The 16643-nt window shown below is 34.1% G+C and overlaps 1 protein-coding gene across 1 annotated transcript; it reads left to right on the top strand.

The window, feature by feature from the left end:
- The first annotated feature begins 10902 nt into the window (after positions 1-10902).
- Positions 10903-13898, top strand: LOC118057997 (L-type lectin-domain containing receptor kinase SIT2-like). The gene has a single exon (XM_035070725.2). The coding sequence runs from the start codon at positions 11483-11485 to the stop codon at positions 13511-13513; it is 2031 nt and encodes a 676-aa protein (XP_034926616.1). The 5' UTR covers positions 10903-11482; the 3' UTR covers positions 13514-13898.
- The last annotated feature ends 2745 nt before the right edge of the window (positions 13899-16643 follow it).

Raw genomic sequence — 16643 nt, forward strand, 5'->3', positions numbered from 1 at the left:
TAATAAGGCTTAGGACAATGATGGAGTCGGAGACAAATTCAAAGCTGCAGCAGCCCTTAATGCTGATGTTCATGAATCATCTTCCAACAAACCACCTGATGGCAATATCCGTAACAACATAAAGGATGTCACGATTCGCACTGTGAAGTTTCTTCGTCAAATTAAAGCTCTTTGGCCTGCAGATGGTAACAGTGCTGGCGATTTGAAGATCATAATGGGACAAGTTGGCTGGCCTACAGATGGTAACATCAATGCCGACACCAAATTAGCTAAAACGTTCCATGACGGTCTCCTTAAAGAAGGGAACCCCTGTCCGACGAGGTTAATTGGATGTGTATCTCTTTGGCCTAATCGAAGAATCAGAAGAGCATTGCACCAGGACATTTCCAGAGACATTGGGGACTCTTTCGGTACGATGAACATTCAAAATTTTCATGGATTTATCTGGAAAAGGTGATGAAGAGATGCTAATAGCAGCATATGGAGTCCAATACATGCCATCTCAATGGTGTGTGCTTGATGAGGAAAATAAGAACTTGACCATGATAAAATTGAAATCACCTATGCCCTGCTCTTTGGTCGTGAATGTTGAATATTTAGATAGCATTTGGAAATGTATTTTTTTAAATTTTTTTTATTTAAAATAATTTTTTTAATGTTTTGAATTATTTTGATGTTCTATTATTATAAATTATTTTTTAAAAAATTAAAAAATATATTATTTTAATATATTTTTAATTAAAAAATATTTTGTAAAACAACCTTTATTATTTTCAAATACCTTCTTGGCAGAGCTCCGCCTTGTCATGCATGCCCACTACCCATCTTTATTAATTGTGTCTATGGTTTTGATTATCTTGTTTTTTCTATTTTTTATTCTTGTAAATGACAAGTTCCATTATGTTTTCTTTTTATATTTTTCTTCAAATTTTTTAAAATTAAATATGTATTATCATAAAATTTTATTCTTGTCAATTGTCATAATTCTTTGAAATTTTTTTGAAGCGTGTCTTTATGCTTAAAGATATTTAAGTTTTTTATTTATAAAAATTAAATTACATGTCTGAAAATTTATACTTTTTTTATTTTTACAATCATAATTTCATTTGAATAATTTATAATAATGGTAGTATAAAAAAAGAATAGATTATAATTATAAATTTTTTATAAATGAGAAAAACATACATTCAAAAAAAATATTATGAAATATTTTTTGAAAGAAAAAACAATTAAAGGTAGCTTTTTAAATATATGAAGCACAATTAAATTTGAACTTTCTTGGATGATAAGCTATAAAAATAAATTTACTGATCTTAAGAATTAGCACAAGAAGATTTATTGATTATTTATCTTTTAAAGATTAAATTTATTGATACTTCTTTCAACTTCCTCTTTCTCTTTCTATCTAAAAGTTGTGTGCCACAAAAATTACACGTTGAAGGAAAGAACGTGTGTATGTCCTCTTTTTAAGTGTATGTTGAGTAGTGTATTATTTTTTAAAAGTATTTTTAATTTAAAATATATTAAAATATATATTTTTTTATATCAATACATCAAAATTATATAAAAAAATCTAAAAAAGTTAGTTTAACAAACATTTAAAAAACAAATCACACCACAAAAACAATAGCCGCCTTAAATGGGACCAAAACTTGCTTAAAGCAAGCATTAGGTTTTAATAATAATAATAATAACCAATTGAGAAGCCTGTGCTTTTCTTTGGCCTATTATGGGCTAAAATTAATGTTTTCCTGCAGCGAAACTTGTTATGGATTGTGAGTGCTTTTATTATGAATTATATTGTTTGGCACAGTAGCAGTAATTACTATAGATAATGAGTGATTTCACTATAGATTATATTATTTGGTGGCGCATGGTAAGGCTGCAGACCCGCTCCCCTATGTCAACTACAATTTTGGTTAGGCTGCAGACCCGCACCCCTATGTCAATTATAGTTTTGGTGAGGTTGTAGCTCCCGTCCTGCAAACACCTGGCGCTTTGGCTGGCAAGCCCTGGGCACTCACGCGCCAAGTGGAACTGCAAGCCCCATGCTGCAAATACATGGCGCTAAGACTGGGCCACGCACGCGACTGCAGACCCAGGCGAGCGAGTTTGCACACCCGTGCCCCAAGGTCTGCAGAATCGCATGCAAAGGCTGTATACCCAGGGATGGATGTAGACCCAAGCGATCGGGTCTACAAACCCGCTCACGGTTTCCAGACCCTCGCCCCTGGGCTACAGACCCGCTCGCCGAGGTCTACAGAACCCCGCGCCTGGGGTGTGCAGAATCGGGAGCAAGGTGCAGACCCGCCCGTTTGGGTTTCTTCTGCCATGTCTGGGGTCTGCAGACCCCTAGGAGTTACAGACCCCGCAGAGAAAAATAACAAATTTGACAAAAAATGAAAACAAAGATAATAACTAATAACACTTATTATTATTATTATTATTATTATTATAAAAAGATTATTCCTATAAAAACTTGAACTAAACAAGTTTAATATTATTATTATTTATTGTTATCATTAGTAAATTGAAAAAAAATTATTTATTGTTATCATTTCAGCAAGGGTTGAATTTCTTATTAAAACATGTTTGGTTTTGGTTTCCAAAAATGTTTTGGAAAAAAATTGACAATTTTTAATTTTTTTTCTTTACTTCAAATTAATATTTTTTTTCCTTTAATTCATATTAAGATGTTTTTGTTTTATTTTGATGTGATTATATAAAAAAAAATTAAGAAAATAAAAAAAAAATTATCTCAATATTTAAAAATATATATATATATATATATATATATTAAGATATTCCCAATTTTAAGATATTCTCTATCAATCTGGCGCTATCAACAACTGAGGAGTAGGATGGAAACACCTGTGATACCATCACCATATACATAGAGGATTTGAGTCCTCTAATGAATCTCTTCACCCTCCACTCCTCAGTGGGTAGAAGATGTTCTGCATACCTAGACAGTTGAGTGAACGTCAGATCATACTCATCCACTGTCATGCTCCCCTGAGTTAGCCTCTCAAACTCATAAAGTCGAGCATCCCTGACGCTCTGAGGGAGAAACCTGTGTAAGAACATGGAGCTAAACTCCTTCCATGTCCACTGAAACTCTACTGGTCTTGCTCTTTTTCTAGACTCAAACCAAGAGATTGCGACATCTCCTTCCAACCTAAACGATGCCAAACTCACAGCTCGGTCGTTTGTACATCCCAAAGCTTCACACCGTCGCCAAATGTCATCTAGGAACCTCTGAGGATCCTCTGAACTGTCCATCCCAGTAAAAATAGGAGGTGCCAACTTCATGAAGTCATTCAACGGCACATTAACTCCCTGAACAGTGTGGGATGTCGAGGGTACATCTCTATCCCTCATTCTGTCTCTCTCCATAGAAAACTCTATCCAGGTCCGCACAACCTGGCTAAGTTGCTGAACCTCTGTAACAGGCTCAGGGTCAGCTACCCCCACACCTGTTTCATCAACCATATCTTCCTCTTCTATCTCCTGAGGCTCTTCCTCTACTGGTGGAGGTACCTCATCATCATGTTGAGGCACGGGTGCACCGCGCCTCCTTCTCTGTCTTGCAGTTCTCAACTGCATAATAGGGATATCATCCTGATCATCATCTACCCTAATAGTATCAGCTATTCGTCTATTCCTCGGCATTTCCTAAAATAAAAGTGAGAGCACTTAAGTCATGCTAGAACAATAGCATGATAATTATCACAGAATTATAGGAAAGCATATCTATCACAAGGAATAAGACATGCTTGATAAGAATTTAAAATTTCAAAAACAACAAACAAGACGATACGGATTCTAATGCTCCACTTATTATGAAATTAATTATATTATTGTTTCTTTAACCTAAAGCTCTGATACCAAATTTGTCACAACCCGAATCCCGGATCCGTGACCGGCACATAGGCAAGGTTTCCCTCCAAGGTTCCGTACCTATGCGAACCCAAACTTACATACAAACTTATCCTTCAAAACTCAATCAGAGTTGTTCAACGCAGCAGTAACAACAAAACTAACTTTATAACATAATTCGATTGTCTTAATACAAGAGTTCATATATATTCATAGTTTTGGAGCACTAACTTGACATAAAAGGAAGGTACAAATTACAACCAAAAAGCAGGTTCGAAAGATTCAACAAAAGTGACTTGCTATCAAGCTATAAGCCTGAAAAGGATAAATAATGAGAGGGTGAGTTCAACAACTCAGTGAGTATATAACGTTCAATATACACACACGAGGTAATACAGCAATGAGAATATATATACAATTATGGCTCTAGGTTCTTATTGGAAGGTTTCTCAAATAGGCCATAACAAGAAGATTATATGGTAAAGCTCGTCAGAAAATCAAAATGCAATGAGCATGAGGCTCCGTACTGTGGGATGATCAGTCCACACAGGTTGGTGACTCCCCCGACCAACTAGGGTTCAGATACGATGTGCACAAAGACTAACACTACCATGTTAGCATGTGTATTCTGACTGACATACCATAGGTTCATAATCGTAATCAAACAAACATATTCATATCTCAAAGCTCAACTCATTACATCAATCAAATGAGGAGCTATCAATTCAGAAATCAATTCAAAATATATGTTGGTTCATATCAAGAATTCAAATTCAATAATTGATCATGCTTTATCATAACAAGGATAATAATCAGCATATATATTATCAAGAAGCATGACTCAATTCATATTAACAAATCAAATATTTATACTATTTCTCATGCATATGGAAAATTATCCACTCACCTGACTCAAAAGCAACAGCACTCACAAGCAAACACCGAAGAAAATCCTACTAACGTCCCGCCGGTAGAATATCAGGATTATCTGAATACAAAGGAGACATATTCAAGAATGACTTGAAAGAACATATAACCTATTTAATACACTTAACTAAGTGTGTATTCCGTAATCCTATATGTTTTTGAACTAACTAGTCAATTTTCTTAAAAACCCAAAATCTAACGGTTTTCCCGAAATCTAATCCATAATAAAAACAACTAATAAAATTGGTAATAATTCACTAAATAACCCTTAATTATTCATAAAAATAATCTGAAAAAGCTAGGATTACAGCTAGGGACTAATCTGAAATTTTTCCATATTTTTAGAGCCAAATTGTAACTTTTGTCAAATGGAGGACCAAACTGAAATTTGTCATAAATCCATGAATATACTGAAATTATGACCTCAATTAATCCTCAATTCTGTCCAGGATGTATCATTATGCTTCAGGGACCATTCTGGAATTTTACCAAATTTTTAGGGTCAAATTGTAATTTTTGTTAAATTGGAGGACCAAATTGAAAGTGTTAAATTATCTTATCTATACAGTAATTCTACCCATAATTTATATTTTATTCTGTTCAGAATCTCGGAATATGCTCCAGGGACCAATTTGTAATTTTCCAAAGTTCGGGGACTAAACTGTAATTTTCGGAAATTGAGGGACCAAATTGAATTTTTGTCATCTTCAACCTCCATTCCAGAATTCTAACAGAAACCCCACTGTTCTCCCCTTATTTCAAGCATAAATTTCACCATTTACACAAAACCATAACTCAAAATCATCACAATCTTCCATAATCAACTAAATCATCAATTAACCACAACAATTAACCTTATAACCTTCAAATTAATTCATCAATTTAAATCAAACACAATTTCTCAAAACCCTAACATTCATCAAAATCAAATTAAAGCTGACTTAAAACATATTATACACATTAAACCATAAATCTTACCCTTTTAACTTATTTCCTCCAAATCCTTTCCTTTTTCCCTTTATTTTCCCCTCCTTTCTCTTCTTCTTCTTCTTCCCTTCTCTCCTGCCGATTCTCTCTCAAAATTTTCAGATCTCTCTCTCTCTCTCTTTTTTCTATTATATATATCAACTATTTATCCAATTACTACTATACCCCTCATTTAATTTATTCTTACATCTAAGCCTTTAAGGGCTTTATTGTATTTTCCATTCATTAATTTCAAAACATTACAAAACCCATCAAGCTCAACTCCTGTTGCGAGCACGACCCATCAGCGTGAGTCCTATCCATAGCAGAACCCATCAATAATTTTTTTTTATTTTTTTTTTATTTTCTCTTGGTTCATGCAATCTTTTCCAGACCTAACAAATTTGGAGCAGGAAAAGGGCGCCACACCCAAGGGAGCTTGGGTGTGGCTATGGAGCACACCTAAATCCCTTGGGTCTAGAGCCCCACCTGACTCAATATTATTGGTCTCTCGTGAGCCCTTGGGTGTGGCTATGGAGCAGACCCAAATCCCTTGGGTCTGGAGCCCCGCCTGACCCAATATTATTGGTCTCTCATCAAGACTCAATCTATTGGGTTCTGCGTCAAGATTCAAGGCTAATGGATCCTATGCTAGAACCCAATATTTTTGGGTTCTGAATCACGACCCAATTTTATTGGGTTGTGTCAAGACTCAAAGCTCTTCGGTCCTACATCAAAACCTAAGGTTCTTGAGTCTTAGGTTTCTAAATATAATTTTTTGTATTTATAAATATTATTATTATTATTATTAAAATAATTAATAAATTTGAAAAACATTATTATCAATATTGAAAAACAACCATAGATTAAATTTAAAGTGTAAAATTAATAATAATAATAATAATAATAATAATAACAGTTATTATTACTATTATTATTATTATTAAATTTTAAAAAAAAATATTATTATTATTGAAGTAAAACCATAATTGTTTTTGAAAGATTAAAAAATATAAAAATTTTGGCAAACAAGTTAAATATTATTATTAATATTATAAATATTATTGTTGTGTTTTGCATTGCAACCAAACTCAACACTCTTGGATCCGATGCTACAGCCACACCTAATGTTTTAGGTCTTAGATTTTTATGATATTTTTTTATTAAAATAATAGGTGAGTTCACGGCATAACGCGGACCACCTAACTAGTAATTACTAATTCTTAAGTGTTCTAGCTTAAGTAAAAATTAATGGGTTAAAATTGAAAAAGGGTTTGGATTTCCTTAATTTTACCCGAGTTACTGTATTGGATTATGTAAAAAAAAATAAAAAGTTACCCTAAATTTTTTAAGTTTATAATACTTCAAATTAATACAAAAATTAAAGTATTATAAGTTTGTCATTATATTTTATTTAACTAAAAATCAGATACATCAAATTAACAAAAATGCTACTATGCACACATCATCAAGAACAATCATCATCGGGGCTCTAATTCTCCATTCAAAATGCAAATTCCGTTTTGGGACCAAATCATTGCCCATTCTTCCATCATCCCCTTCAAGACCCCTTGTTTATCTATTGGCCATAAGATCCATTTTATTCTCTCTTTCGCGACACATTCTCAAGAATTGAAACCCCAAATTGAACCACAAGTTGAAAAGCTGAAGAGAAAAAAAAAAAAAAAAAAAAAAGGCAGGAAGTCTTTCGGTTTCAAACAAAAGAAGAGATTTTGAGTCGTGGGCTTTTCCCTTCATGATTCAAGGTTTTACCTTTATTTTTGTTTCAGGTCCTCTTCCTTCAACATCGAAGCTTCTAGATGGCAGTGAGATAGGGTTTTGCACTGCTACTACATTCTTCTATTAAGGGAAAGGCATTTATGGCTCACCTGCATTTGTCATGTCCATAAAAGAGGCGTAAGATGAGGTGTGGTGCCTGCACAATCGTCCCAATAACAACAACAATCTTCCAATATGCAAGTCGCAATCAAGAAAGTATCCCATGATTCCAGGCAAGTTTTAACAATCCCGATATCATCAGGTGGAATTTCTTCCAATTCCTTGTCCGACTCTGAATCAATCCTCAGTGGTCGTTGAACCAACAATGCTTCATGGAGGATTGATTACGTAAATATATATATTAAGACTTGTTCGATGTGAAATATAAAGAAAGGTGCCGTAAAATTTTGAAGATTGTACCATTTCTGTAATTTTTTTCCAACCACTTGTATCTTGTGAGCTGTTACCATAAAATTTTGAAGATTGTAGCACTTATGTTGCTATAAATTAATGATTCAATCATTTATTATAAATGTTAAATTTCTTGTCTTTATTGTAAACACTCTCAATATTCAAGATTCAAACAACATTATCTTAAAATATTACACTATAAATCAAGGCCTAAAAATAATTTTGAAACACTCAATTAAAAATAATAATTAACTCAAGCCTTAGTCGAGCGCTTAATTTAAGCTCAAAATCTACATTGTCTAGAGTCTCTCTCGTCTAAAAGCTTTTGTGGTTTATAAGTCAATTTAAACCTTGAACTTCTTACTATATAGATTATAAAATCATATAATCTTTCAATTTGAAATTAATGTTATTTAAATTTATTAAGATTAATTTCTTATTCATGTATAATTTATTTTAAATATATTATTTTTTATGTTAAAATAATTAATTAATTTAGGGAATATTTTTTTAAAATGGTTGGTTAATTCAAATGATCCCCATAAATCTTGTCAATGTTTCTTAAAATTGATGAAATTATAGAACTCAAATCCATTTAATCAAAAAAGAAAAGAAAAAAAAAAAGGACGAGAGCTAAATGGCTAGAGGCATGAGTGGAGCGGATTTAAGGATAAGCGTATTATAAGAATAATTTGTGTGCTATGTATGCATCTTACCATTAGGAGACGGGCCGAGAGCCACGCCAACGCATTGGGTGTTATTTGCTCCACCCCAATAATTATTTTTAAAAATATATAAAAATAGTTTTTTTAAAAAAAAAAATTATTTTTGATATCAACATATAATAATAATTCAAAATATCAAAAAATTATTAATTTTAAATAAAAAAAATTCAGAAAAATGCAAACGTACTACTAAAACTACATTTACTTGTTTATTATCATCTTTACCCTCTCCTTCTTTCTTGATCAAAACCCAAAGTAGACTAAAAATGTAGAGTTAAGCATTGAGACTCAATCAGAGAGCACACTTCGACCATCCTTCAAAGATTAGAGTTGTTGATAAATTGACTAGGTGTTTGGAGTTTTGATGTGATTGTTTTTTTTAAGTATTTTTTATTTAAAAATATATTTAAATAATATTTTTTATTTTTAAAAAATTATGTTTAATATCAACACATCAAAATAATCTAAAAATATTAAAAAAATATTAATTTAAAATAAAAACATAAAAAAATAAATTTTTTCAAAAAATATTTTTAAAATACAAAAATAAATAACACATTTGCATTAAAGAGAGAATTGTCATTTTCAATTAGCTATCAATATTTAACAAGGAGCAGTGCTTTTTCTAAGATGGGATCGTTCTTTTGTATAAAGTCAAAGATGGCTACCTAGAAATAACGTCGCTGAAATGGGATTTTCATGTTATGCTTACCTTTTAAATTAAATTAAATTAAAAATAAATAAATAAATATTACGCATACTTGAGCAAGGTTATTCATTGGAATGGTGGATTTACAGATTTGCACTTGTACTGAAATATTGAGATCTATTTAGTCGGGGATCCATTTATCTTATCAGATTCATCAAGAGCAAAAAGATCTTCACATGTTATTTTTTTTCGCTTAAAATGACAAAAAAGCCTTTAAAAGAAAAGGAGTTATTAAACTGATTTTCAAAGGCTTATCTGTCCTTACACTTTATTGACTGTAGTAAAAAACTGATGTAAAAAAATAATTAACTTGCATACTGGATTTTCCATCTTTTCAAACTATTTTTTTTATTATAATAAAGTTGATTTAAAAGCAATTTAATTATTTAATAAATATAAATATTAAAAAAAAAAAAACTGGCACATGAGCTTTTCTTGTGTTATTTGTGTGGCTAGTAAGATGATGTTAGGAGGCAAATAGTGGCTTTCAAGATAAGACGGTGCTGGAACATCTTAATAGCCCTTCATGTATAGGCTACACTTATGACCAATGGATCTAAGGTTTGGCGCTAATGATTTTTTTTTTCTCAATAATTTTTATATTTAACCCTTTAAATTTTATATTCAGCTTTTTAATTTGTTTTTTCTTTAAGTTTGGTTTTTTCTTTTTATTACTATTTATTTTATTTAAAATAATTTATAAAATTAGAATTCTTTTCAATTTCATCCTCCCTCAATTTTTTCATTTATTAAATTTGATCCTCATTCTTTTGATTGATATTTATTTATTTTAGATGGTTTTTAGAATTGAACTTCTTTTTTTTACGATTTCATCATTCTTCAATTTTTTTTTTCCTATCAAATTTTATCATCATTTTATCCTTTTTTTTAAGCTCGTGTTTCTTTAGTTTCATCATTCGATATTTATTTAATCAGAGATTGGGCTTCGTTATTTTTTTTATTGACGCTTTTGTTAAATTTAGCATTTTTATCAAATTAAATTATTTGATTGAATATAAACATGAGATATTCACTTCATGATATTTTGTTTGGTTTTCTTTCTAGTGGTAAGGCGGTGTCCACAGTGAAGTGATGATGAAATCTCCAATGGGCTTTTCATTCATTTGGTCTCAAGTATTATATTGACAACTATTTTTTTATAGTTAACTGTTGCCAAAAAATTTTGTTTTATTTACCATCGATGTATTTTTTTTTAATCATATTATTAAATTAATCAAACTTATTAAATCCACATTTGTTTTGCTTTTTTAAAAACATTAATGCCCGAACAATTTATTTATTTTTGTCAATTTGTTTTTCAATTTAGCTATACTTTTTATTTGTATTATTTTAAAATAGCTTAGCTTATTAATTCCAAAAAAAAAAAGACTCAAGTCTTATATTTTTTTAACTTTTTTAGAAACAATTGTGTCGTTTTTAGCATCTTTTTTAACGTTTTAAAAAAAAAAAATTCAGCCAGATCAAACCACCCATCTAGTTTTCAATCTATGACCCCATTTCCATTTGCTCATAAGAATCAGGCTTGAACATCCTTTTATTTTGGTTTAGATAAATTAAAGAAATGCCACCCAGTGCTCTTTGTCACTTCAATCTTCTTTTTACCCTAAATTAAGTATAGTTCCTTCAACACTTCAATCTGTGAACAAACTAGAGAATTCTGGAAAACCAAGTCTGAATCCGGACACTTGCGCACCGCATGTCCGAGCAACGAAGATTTTCAATCTGCAATATTCAGTAAAATGATAATTAATTTGGATGTCCAATTAGTAACGGAATTTATTTCTCGCCATAGAAGATTTTCAAACGAATTTTATTTTCTTTGACCTTGTATCCACTTTGAAAAGTAGTTTTCCCTTCTCTTTTTTTTTTTCCAAGAAAAAGCTTTGGAGAAGGTTCGAATGCGCCCAAGTCATAGCAATGTGAAGAGACATGTTAATAATTATTCAGTCTTTAGACTGAGGATTTGAAACTGTAACAACAATTAAGGAGAAACTCGAAGCGAAAAAAGTTTGTTCTTTTACCAATGTGTAACTGAAGAAGCAAAAACAATCTTCTGCACGTTCTTATGATGATTGCATCGTTCAAATCATTGCACTTTCTACTCGGCCTGTTTGTTTCCTTGAAGCTCTTGGCCTTAGCTCAAGAGGAAAACCACTTCATCTATCATGGCTTCACTGGAGCCAACCTGCTCCTCAGCGAGATTGCAAACATCCATCCAAATGGTCTCTTAGAGCTGACAAACACTTCAAAACGGCAAATTGGCCGTGCTTTCTTCCCATCCCCTTTTCAGTTCAACACATCTTTAATCAACAATTCTCGGTCTCTCTCGTTCTCTACCCAGTTTGCGTTTGCCATGGTCCCGGAGCTGCCTACACTTGGTGGCCATGGCATGGCCTTCACGATCTCTCCTTCTGTGAAATTCACAGGGGCTGTGGCAGCTCAGTACTTTGGAATCCTCAATATTACAAGCGATGGCCAACCTTCAAACCATCTATTGGCAGTTGAGCTGGATGCAGTTCCAAGCCAGGATCTTAAAGACATCAATGACAGCCACGTTGGAATTGATGTAAACAGCTTGATATCAATTGAATCTGCTCCGGTGACCTACTTTTCAGATGAGGAAAAGGAGAATAAGAGCTTGACTCTCATAAGTGGTCATGTGATGCACGTGTGGATAGATTATGATGAAGTAGAGAAGCTACTCAATGTTACAGTTGCTCCTGTCACAAGAACAAAACCAACCTTGCCTCTCTTGTCAACATCTCTCGATCTTTCTTCTGTTATGTTGGATTCTATGTACGTGGGTTTTTCTTCATCTACTGGAGCAGTGGCTAGCAGCCACTATATTCTGGGGTGGAGCTTCAACAGAGGCGGACGAGCTCAAAGTCTTGACGTGTCGAAGTTGCCTTCACTTCCCCATCAAAGAAAATCAAGAAAGAAATCATATTTAAGAATTCTGGTCCCAACAATAACAGCAATCATTTTGCTGGTAGCAATCTCTGGTGCTGCTTATATAATAAAGAGGAAGAAATATGAAGAACTGCGCGAAGATTGGGAACAGGAGTATGGTCCTCAAAGATTCTCCTACAAGGATTTATACAAAGCAACTACAGGTTTCACAGACAGGAAGTTGCTGGGAAGTGGAGGTTTTGGAAAGGTTTACAGAGGAGTACTGCCTTCTTCCAATATGCAAGTCGCGATCAAGAAAGTATCCCATGATTCCAAACAAGGAACTAAGCAGTTTGTTGCTGAGATTGTTAGCATGGGAAGGCTGAGGCACAGGAACTTGGTACAGCTCCTAGGCTATTGCCGGAGAAAGGGAGAGCTCCTCTTGGTCTATGAATACATGCCCAATGGAAGCCTTGATAAACTCCTATTTCAGAATGACACACCCAGCCTTAATTGGGTTCAGCGATATCAGGTCCTCAGAGGAGTTGCGTCTGCCCTTCTTTACCTCCATGAAGAGTGGGAACAGGTTGTTCTGCATAGAGATGTGAAAGCTAGCAATATACTGTTAGATGATGATTTCAATGGTCGACTAGGAGATTTTGGGCTTGCTAAATTCTATGATCGGGGGGCTAATCCTCAAACAACCTGTGTGGTTGGAACAGTTGGATATATTGCGCCAGAGGTTACTAGAACAGGAAGGACCACTACCAGCAGTGATGTTTTTGCTTTTGGCACTTTTATGCTTGAAATGGCTTGTGGAAGGAAACCTGTAGAGCCAGAACAATCAGCAGAAAAGATGGTTTTGGTTGACTGGGTTCTTGATTCCTTGAAAATAGGAGACATTCTTCGAACAGGTGATCCAAAATTGGAAGGTAATTACGTGGTGGAGGAAATGGAATTGGTTTTGAAGCTAGGTCTGCTTTGTTCTTTCTCTACACCACAAGCTAGGCCAAGCATGAGGCAAATTGCGCAATATCTGGATGGGAATGCTAGCCTGCCAGAGATGCCGCTTGATGGTGCTAGCATAGGTTTGATGCCAGTTAGTCATGAAGAGCCTGGGGAGTTCAACTTGTCTTTCCATAGATCTAATGATTACTCTGCTCCTTCCTTCTCTAGTACCGACTCAATCCTCAGCTGTGGTCGTTGAATCATGGCTTAACGAGGTAAAAATTCTTTAACCTCAAGACTAACAGCTGGCATGTGCAAGCCTGGTATTAGTGGTGAAGAGGAAGGTCTTGGAAGGTTTGTGCATACCATGGGAATCCTCAGAGCACCACAAAGACTGCTCCAAGAGGGGTTAATTAATTAGCATAGAAACATAGGTATAATTTATGATTTAAGCAAAACACATGGTTGAAATAGTACAATGTTTGATGAAACAATGCTGATGTTACACACATATAACTGTTTTAATCTTTCTACAAACAGTCTAGATTGCAAAAAACACGTTCAAGGAAGAAAGAAGATATAGACAGCAGCTTTGTAGGTTGAAAAGGGATTAAAGCACCAGCCAAGAAAAAGTAAAAGAAACATTGCAACAAAATTTGCAATAAGAAGGCAGCAATATTAATAACCCTGCTTTCAGAAAGAGTATAGATACCCAATTACCTAATGAAAAGGCTAGAGATGTCTGATCAAAAAGCTTCCATCATTTCTCCTGGTTATAGGGTCACAGCTTGTTGCAGATGAGGCAGCGCAACCTCTTGGGACAGGATACGTTCACTTGCTGTGCAGCCTTTCCTGCATCCAACTACCCTAAGTGATTAAACAGACTCTAATTTATCAAGCACTGGAGATTAGTTGTAATGATCAACTTTAATTCTAATTTGGGTCCCTCAAAGAGCTTACACAGAGCAAGTTAAACATGAAGTGACTTGATTCCATCTTAGGAAAAACAAGCTCATACTGGAAAAGATTTAACAGACATTAGCCTCCCCGAAAAATACCACAAAAAAACAACAAAAGGAAGTTGATACAGATGCAGGATAGCCATCATAGTGAAAATTACCGGTACTGATGTGTTCATATGAACTGACGGTGCCCGTGAGAGCTTGGAAGAGAGAACCAACCACTCCCTTTCCTCCTGGTAATATCTTGCTGGTCACAGAGGTGTCAAAGGCAAGGACTGCAGCCATGGATCAACTGTTGTAGTGGATGCGACTGACCAAATCAGCTCACTAAGATAATCCGCCAACAAGTTGGACCAAATAAGTTTGCTCGATTCCTCATGATCCTCCCATGTAGAGTTTTCCTCAAATAAGTTGGACCATTGTACCAGCATCATGGTAGCAACTTTGTTTTTGCAATAGAAGTCACTCTGGCCTTGCCATACTCTTCAACTGCTGGCAGATTTGAGGATATTACTGCTTGATCTCCAACCTTCTTTTTTAGTAGTGAAACATGAAAAACATGATGTATTAATGTTCCTTCTGGTGGCTGTAGTTTGTAAGCCACAGTTTCCACCTTTTGTACCACCTTATAAGGTATATAGAATCTAGGATTAAGCTTTAAATTCTTTCTTAAAGCTACTCTTATCTACTTGTATGGTTGCCATTTAAGATAAATCAACCCCCCCCCCACTGAACTCCCTCTTAGATCTGCGTTTATCTGTTGTTGTTTCCAACTGCCTCTGAAGAATGTGATCCATGTTTATTTGAACCTGTAACATCCCATCCACAACAGCTACCGGAGAAACATATTGAGCTATAATAGTACATAACCATACAATGCTTGAAAGGGAGACACTTAATGGCAAAGTGATGGCTGGTGTTGTAGCATTATTGTGCCAGTGACAGCCATGAATACCACTTATTGGGACCATACATAGACATACATCTTAGGTAATTATTTGATCCTTGATTAACTCTTTCAGATGGCCCATCTCATTGAGGATGATAGGCAAAGCTCATGGGTAGCTTGAACCACAACCTTTTAAACAGTTCCAAGATACTTGAAAGTACCTTCTCTTTCCATTACAATTGAAGCTAGGAAACCATGAAACTTATAAAAATAATCCAAAAATGTGTATGCAACCTCTTTAGCTGAGAATGGATATGCTAAGGCAATAAAATAGGCATATTTTATATCTATTATTACCATGATGGTATCCATGCCTTCAGATTTAGGAAGTGCTTCAATGAAGTTAATTGTGGTATTCTTCCATTTACCTTCAGATAATGGCAGAGGTTGCAGCAACCCTGGATAAGCCACTCGTTCCATCTTTTCCCTTTTGCAAATATCACATTCTTACACAAACTATTTAAAACTACTTAAGAACTCAATAAAAGAAACGCCAGTTGATTGCCAGTTTCGGCAAAACGTTCAGAAGGCTTTGGACAATGTTGAAGTCGGAGACAAAATCAAAGCTACAGTAGCCCTTAATGCTAATGTTTAAGAATCATCTTCCAACAACCCCTCATCGGCTGTTAGGAACGAGCCTTTCCTGTCAAGTTTTAATAGCACTTGCGACAATGTTACGTTTACGTTTCCACCATTACAAGACGTTCATAAGGCTTAGGACAACGATATGGTCGGAGACAAAATCAAAGCTACAACTTCCCTTAATGCTGATTTTCATGAATCATCTTTCAACAAACCACCTGATGGTAATCTCCGTAACAACGTAAAGGATGTTACAATTCACACCGTAAAGTTTACCGTGAAGTTTCTTCGTCAAATTAAAGCTCTTTGGCCTATAGATGGTAATAGTGCTGGCGATTTAAAGATCATAATGGGACAAGTTGGTTGGCCTACAAATGGTAACATTAATGTCGATCCCAAATTAGCTAAAACATTCAGTGACGATCTCCTTAAAGAAAGGAACATGTGTCCGACCAGGTTAAATGGATGTGTATCTCTTTGGCCTAATCGAAGAATTAGAAGAGCAATGCACCAAGACATTTCAAGAGACATTGGGGACTCTTTCGCTACGATGAACAGCCAAAATTTCCATGGATTTATCTGGAAAAAATGATGAAAAGATGCTAATAGCAACATATGGAGTCCAATACATGTCATCTCAACGGGGTGTGCTTGATGAGGAATATAAGAACTTGACCATGATACAATTAAAATCAGTTATACCCTGCTCTTTGGTCGTGAATGTTGAGTAATTAGATAGTGTTTGAAAAACATGGTTTTCGTAAAAAATAAAAAAAATTAAAATTATTTTTTTTATGTTTTGAATTATTTTGATATGTTGTATTAAAAATTATTTTTAAAATATAAAAAATTATATTATTTTAATATATTTTTAAATAAAAAATATTTTAAATAAC

Source organism: Populus alba, chromosome 9, assembly GCF_005239225.2.
Source record: "Populus alba chromosome 9, ASM523922v2, whole genome shotgun sequence".
Lineage (NCBI taxonomy): Eukaryota > Viridiplantae > Streptophyta > Magnoliopsida > Malpighiales > Salicaceae > Populus > Populus alba.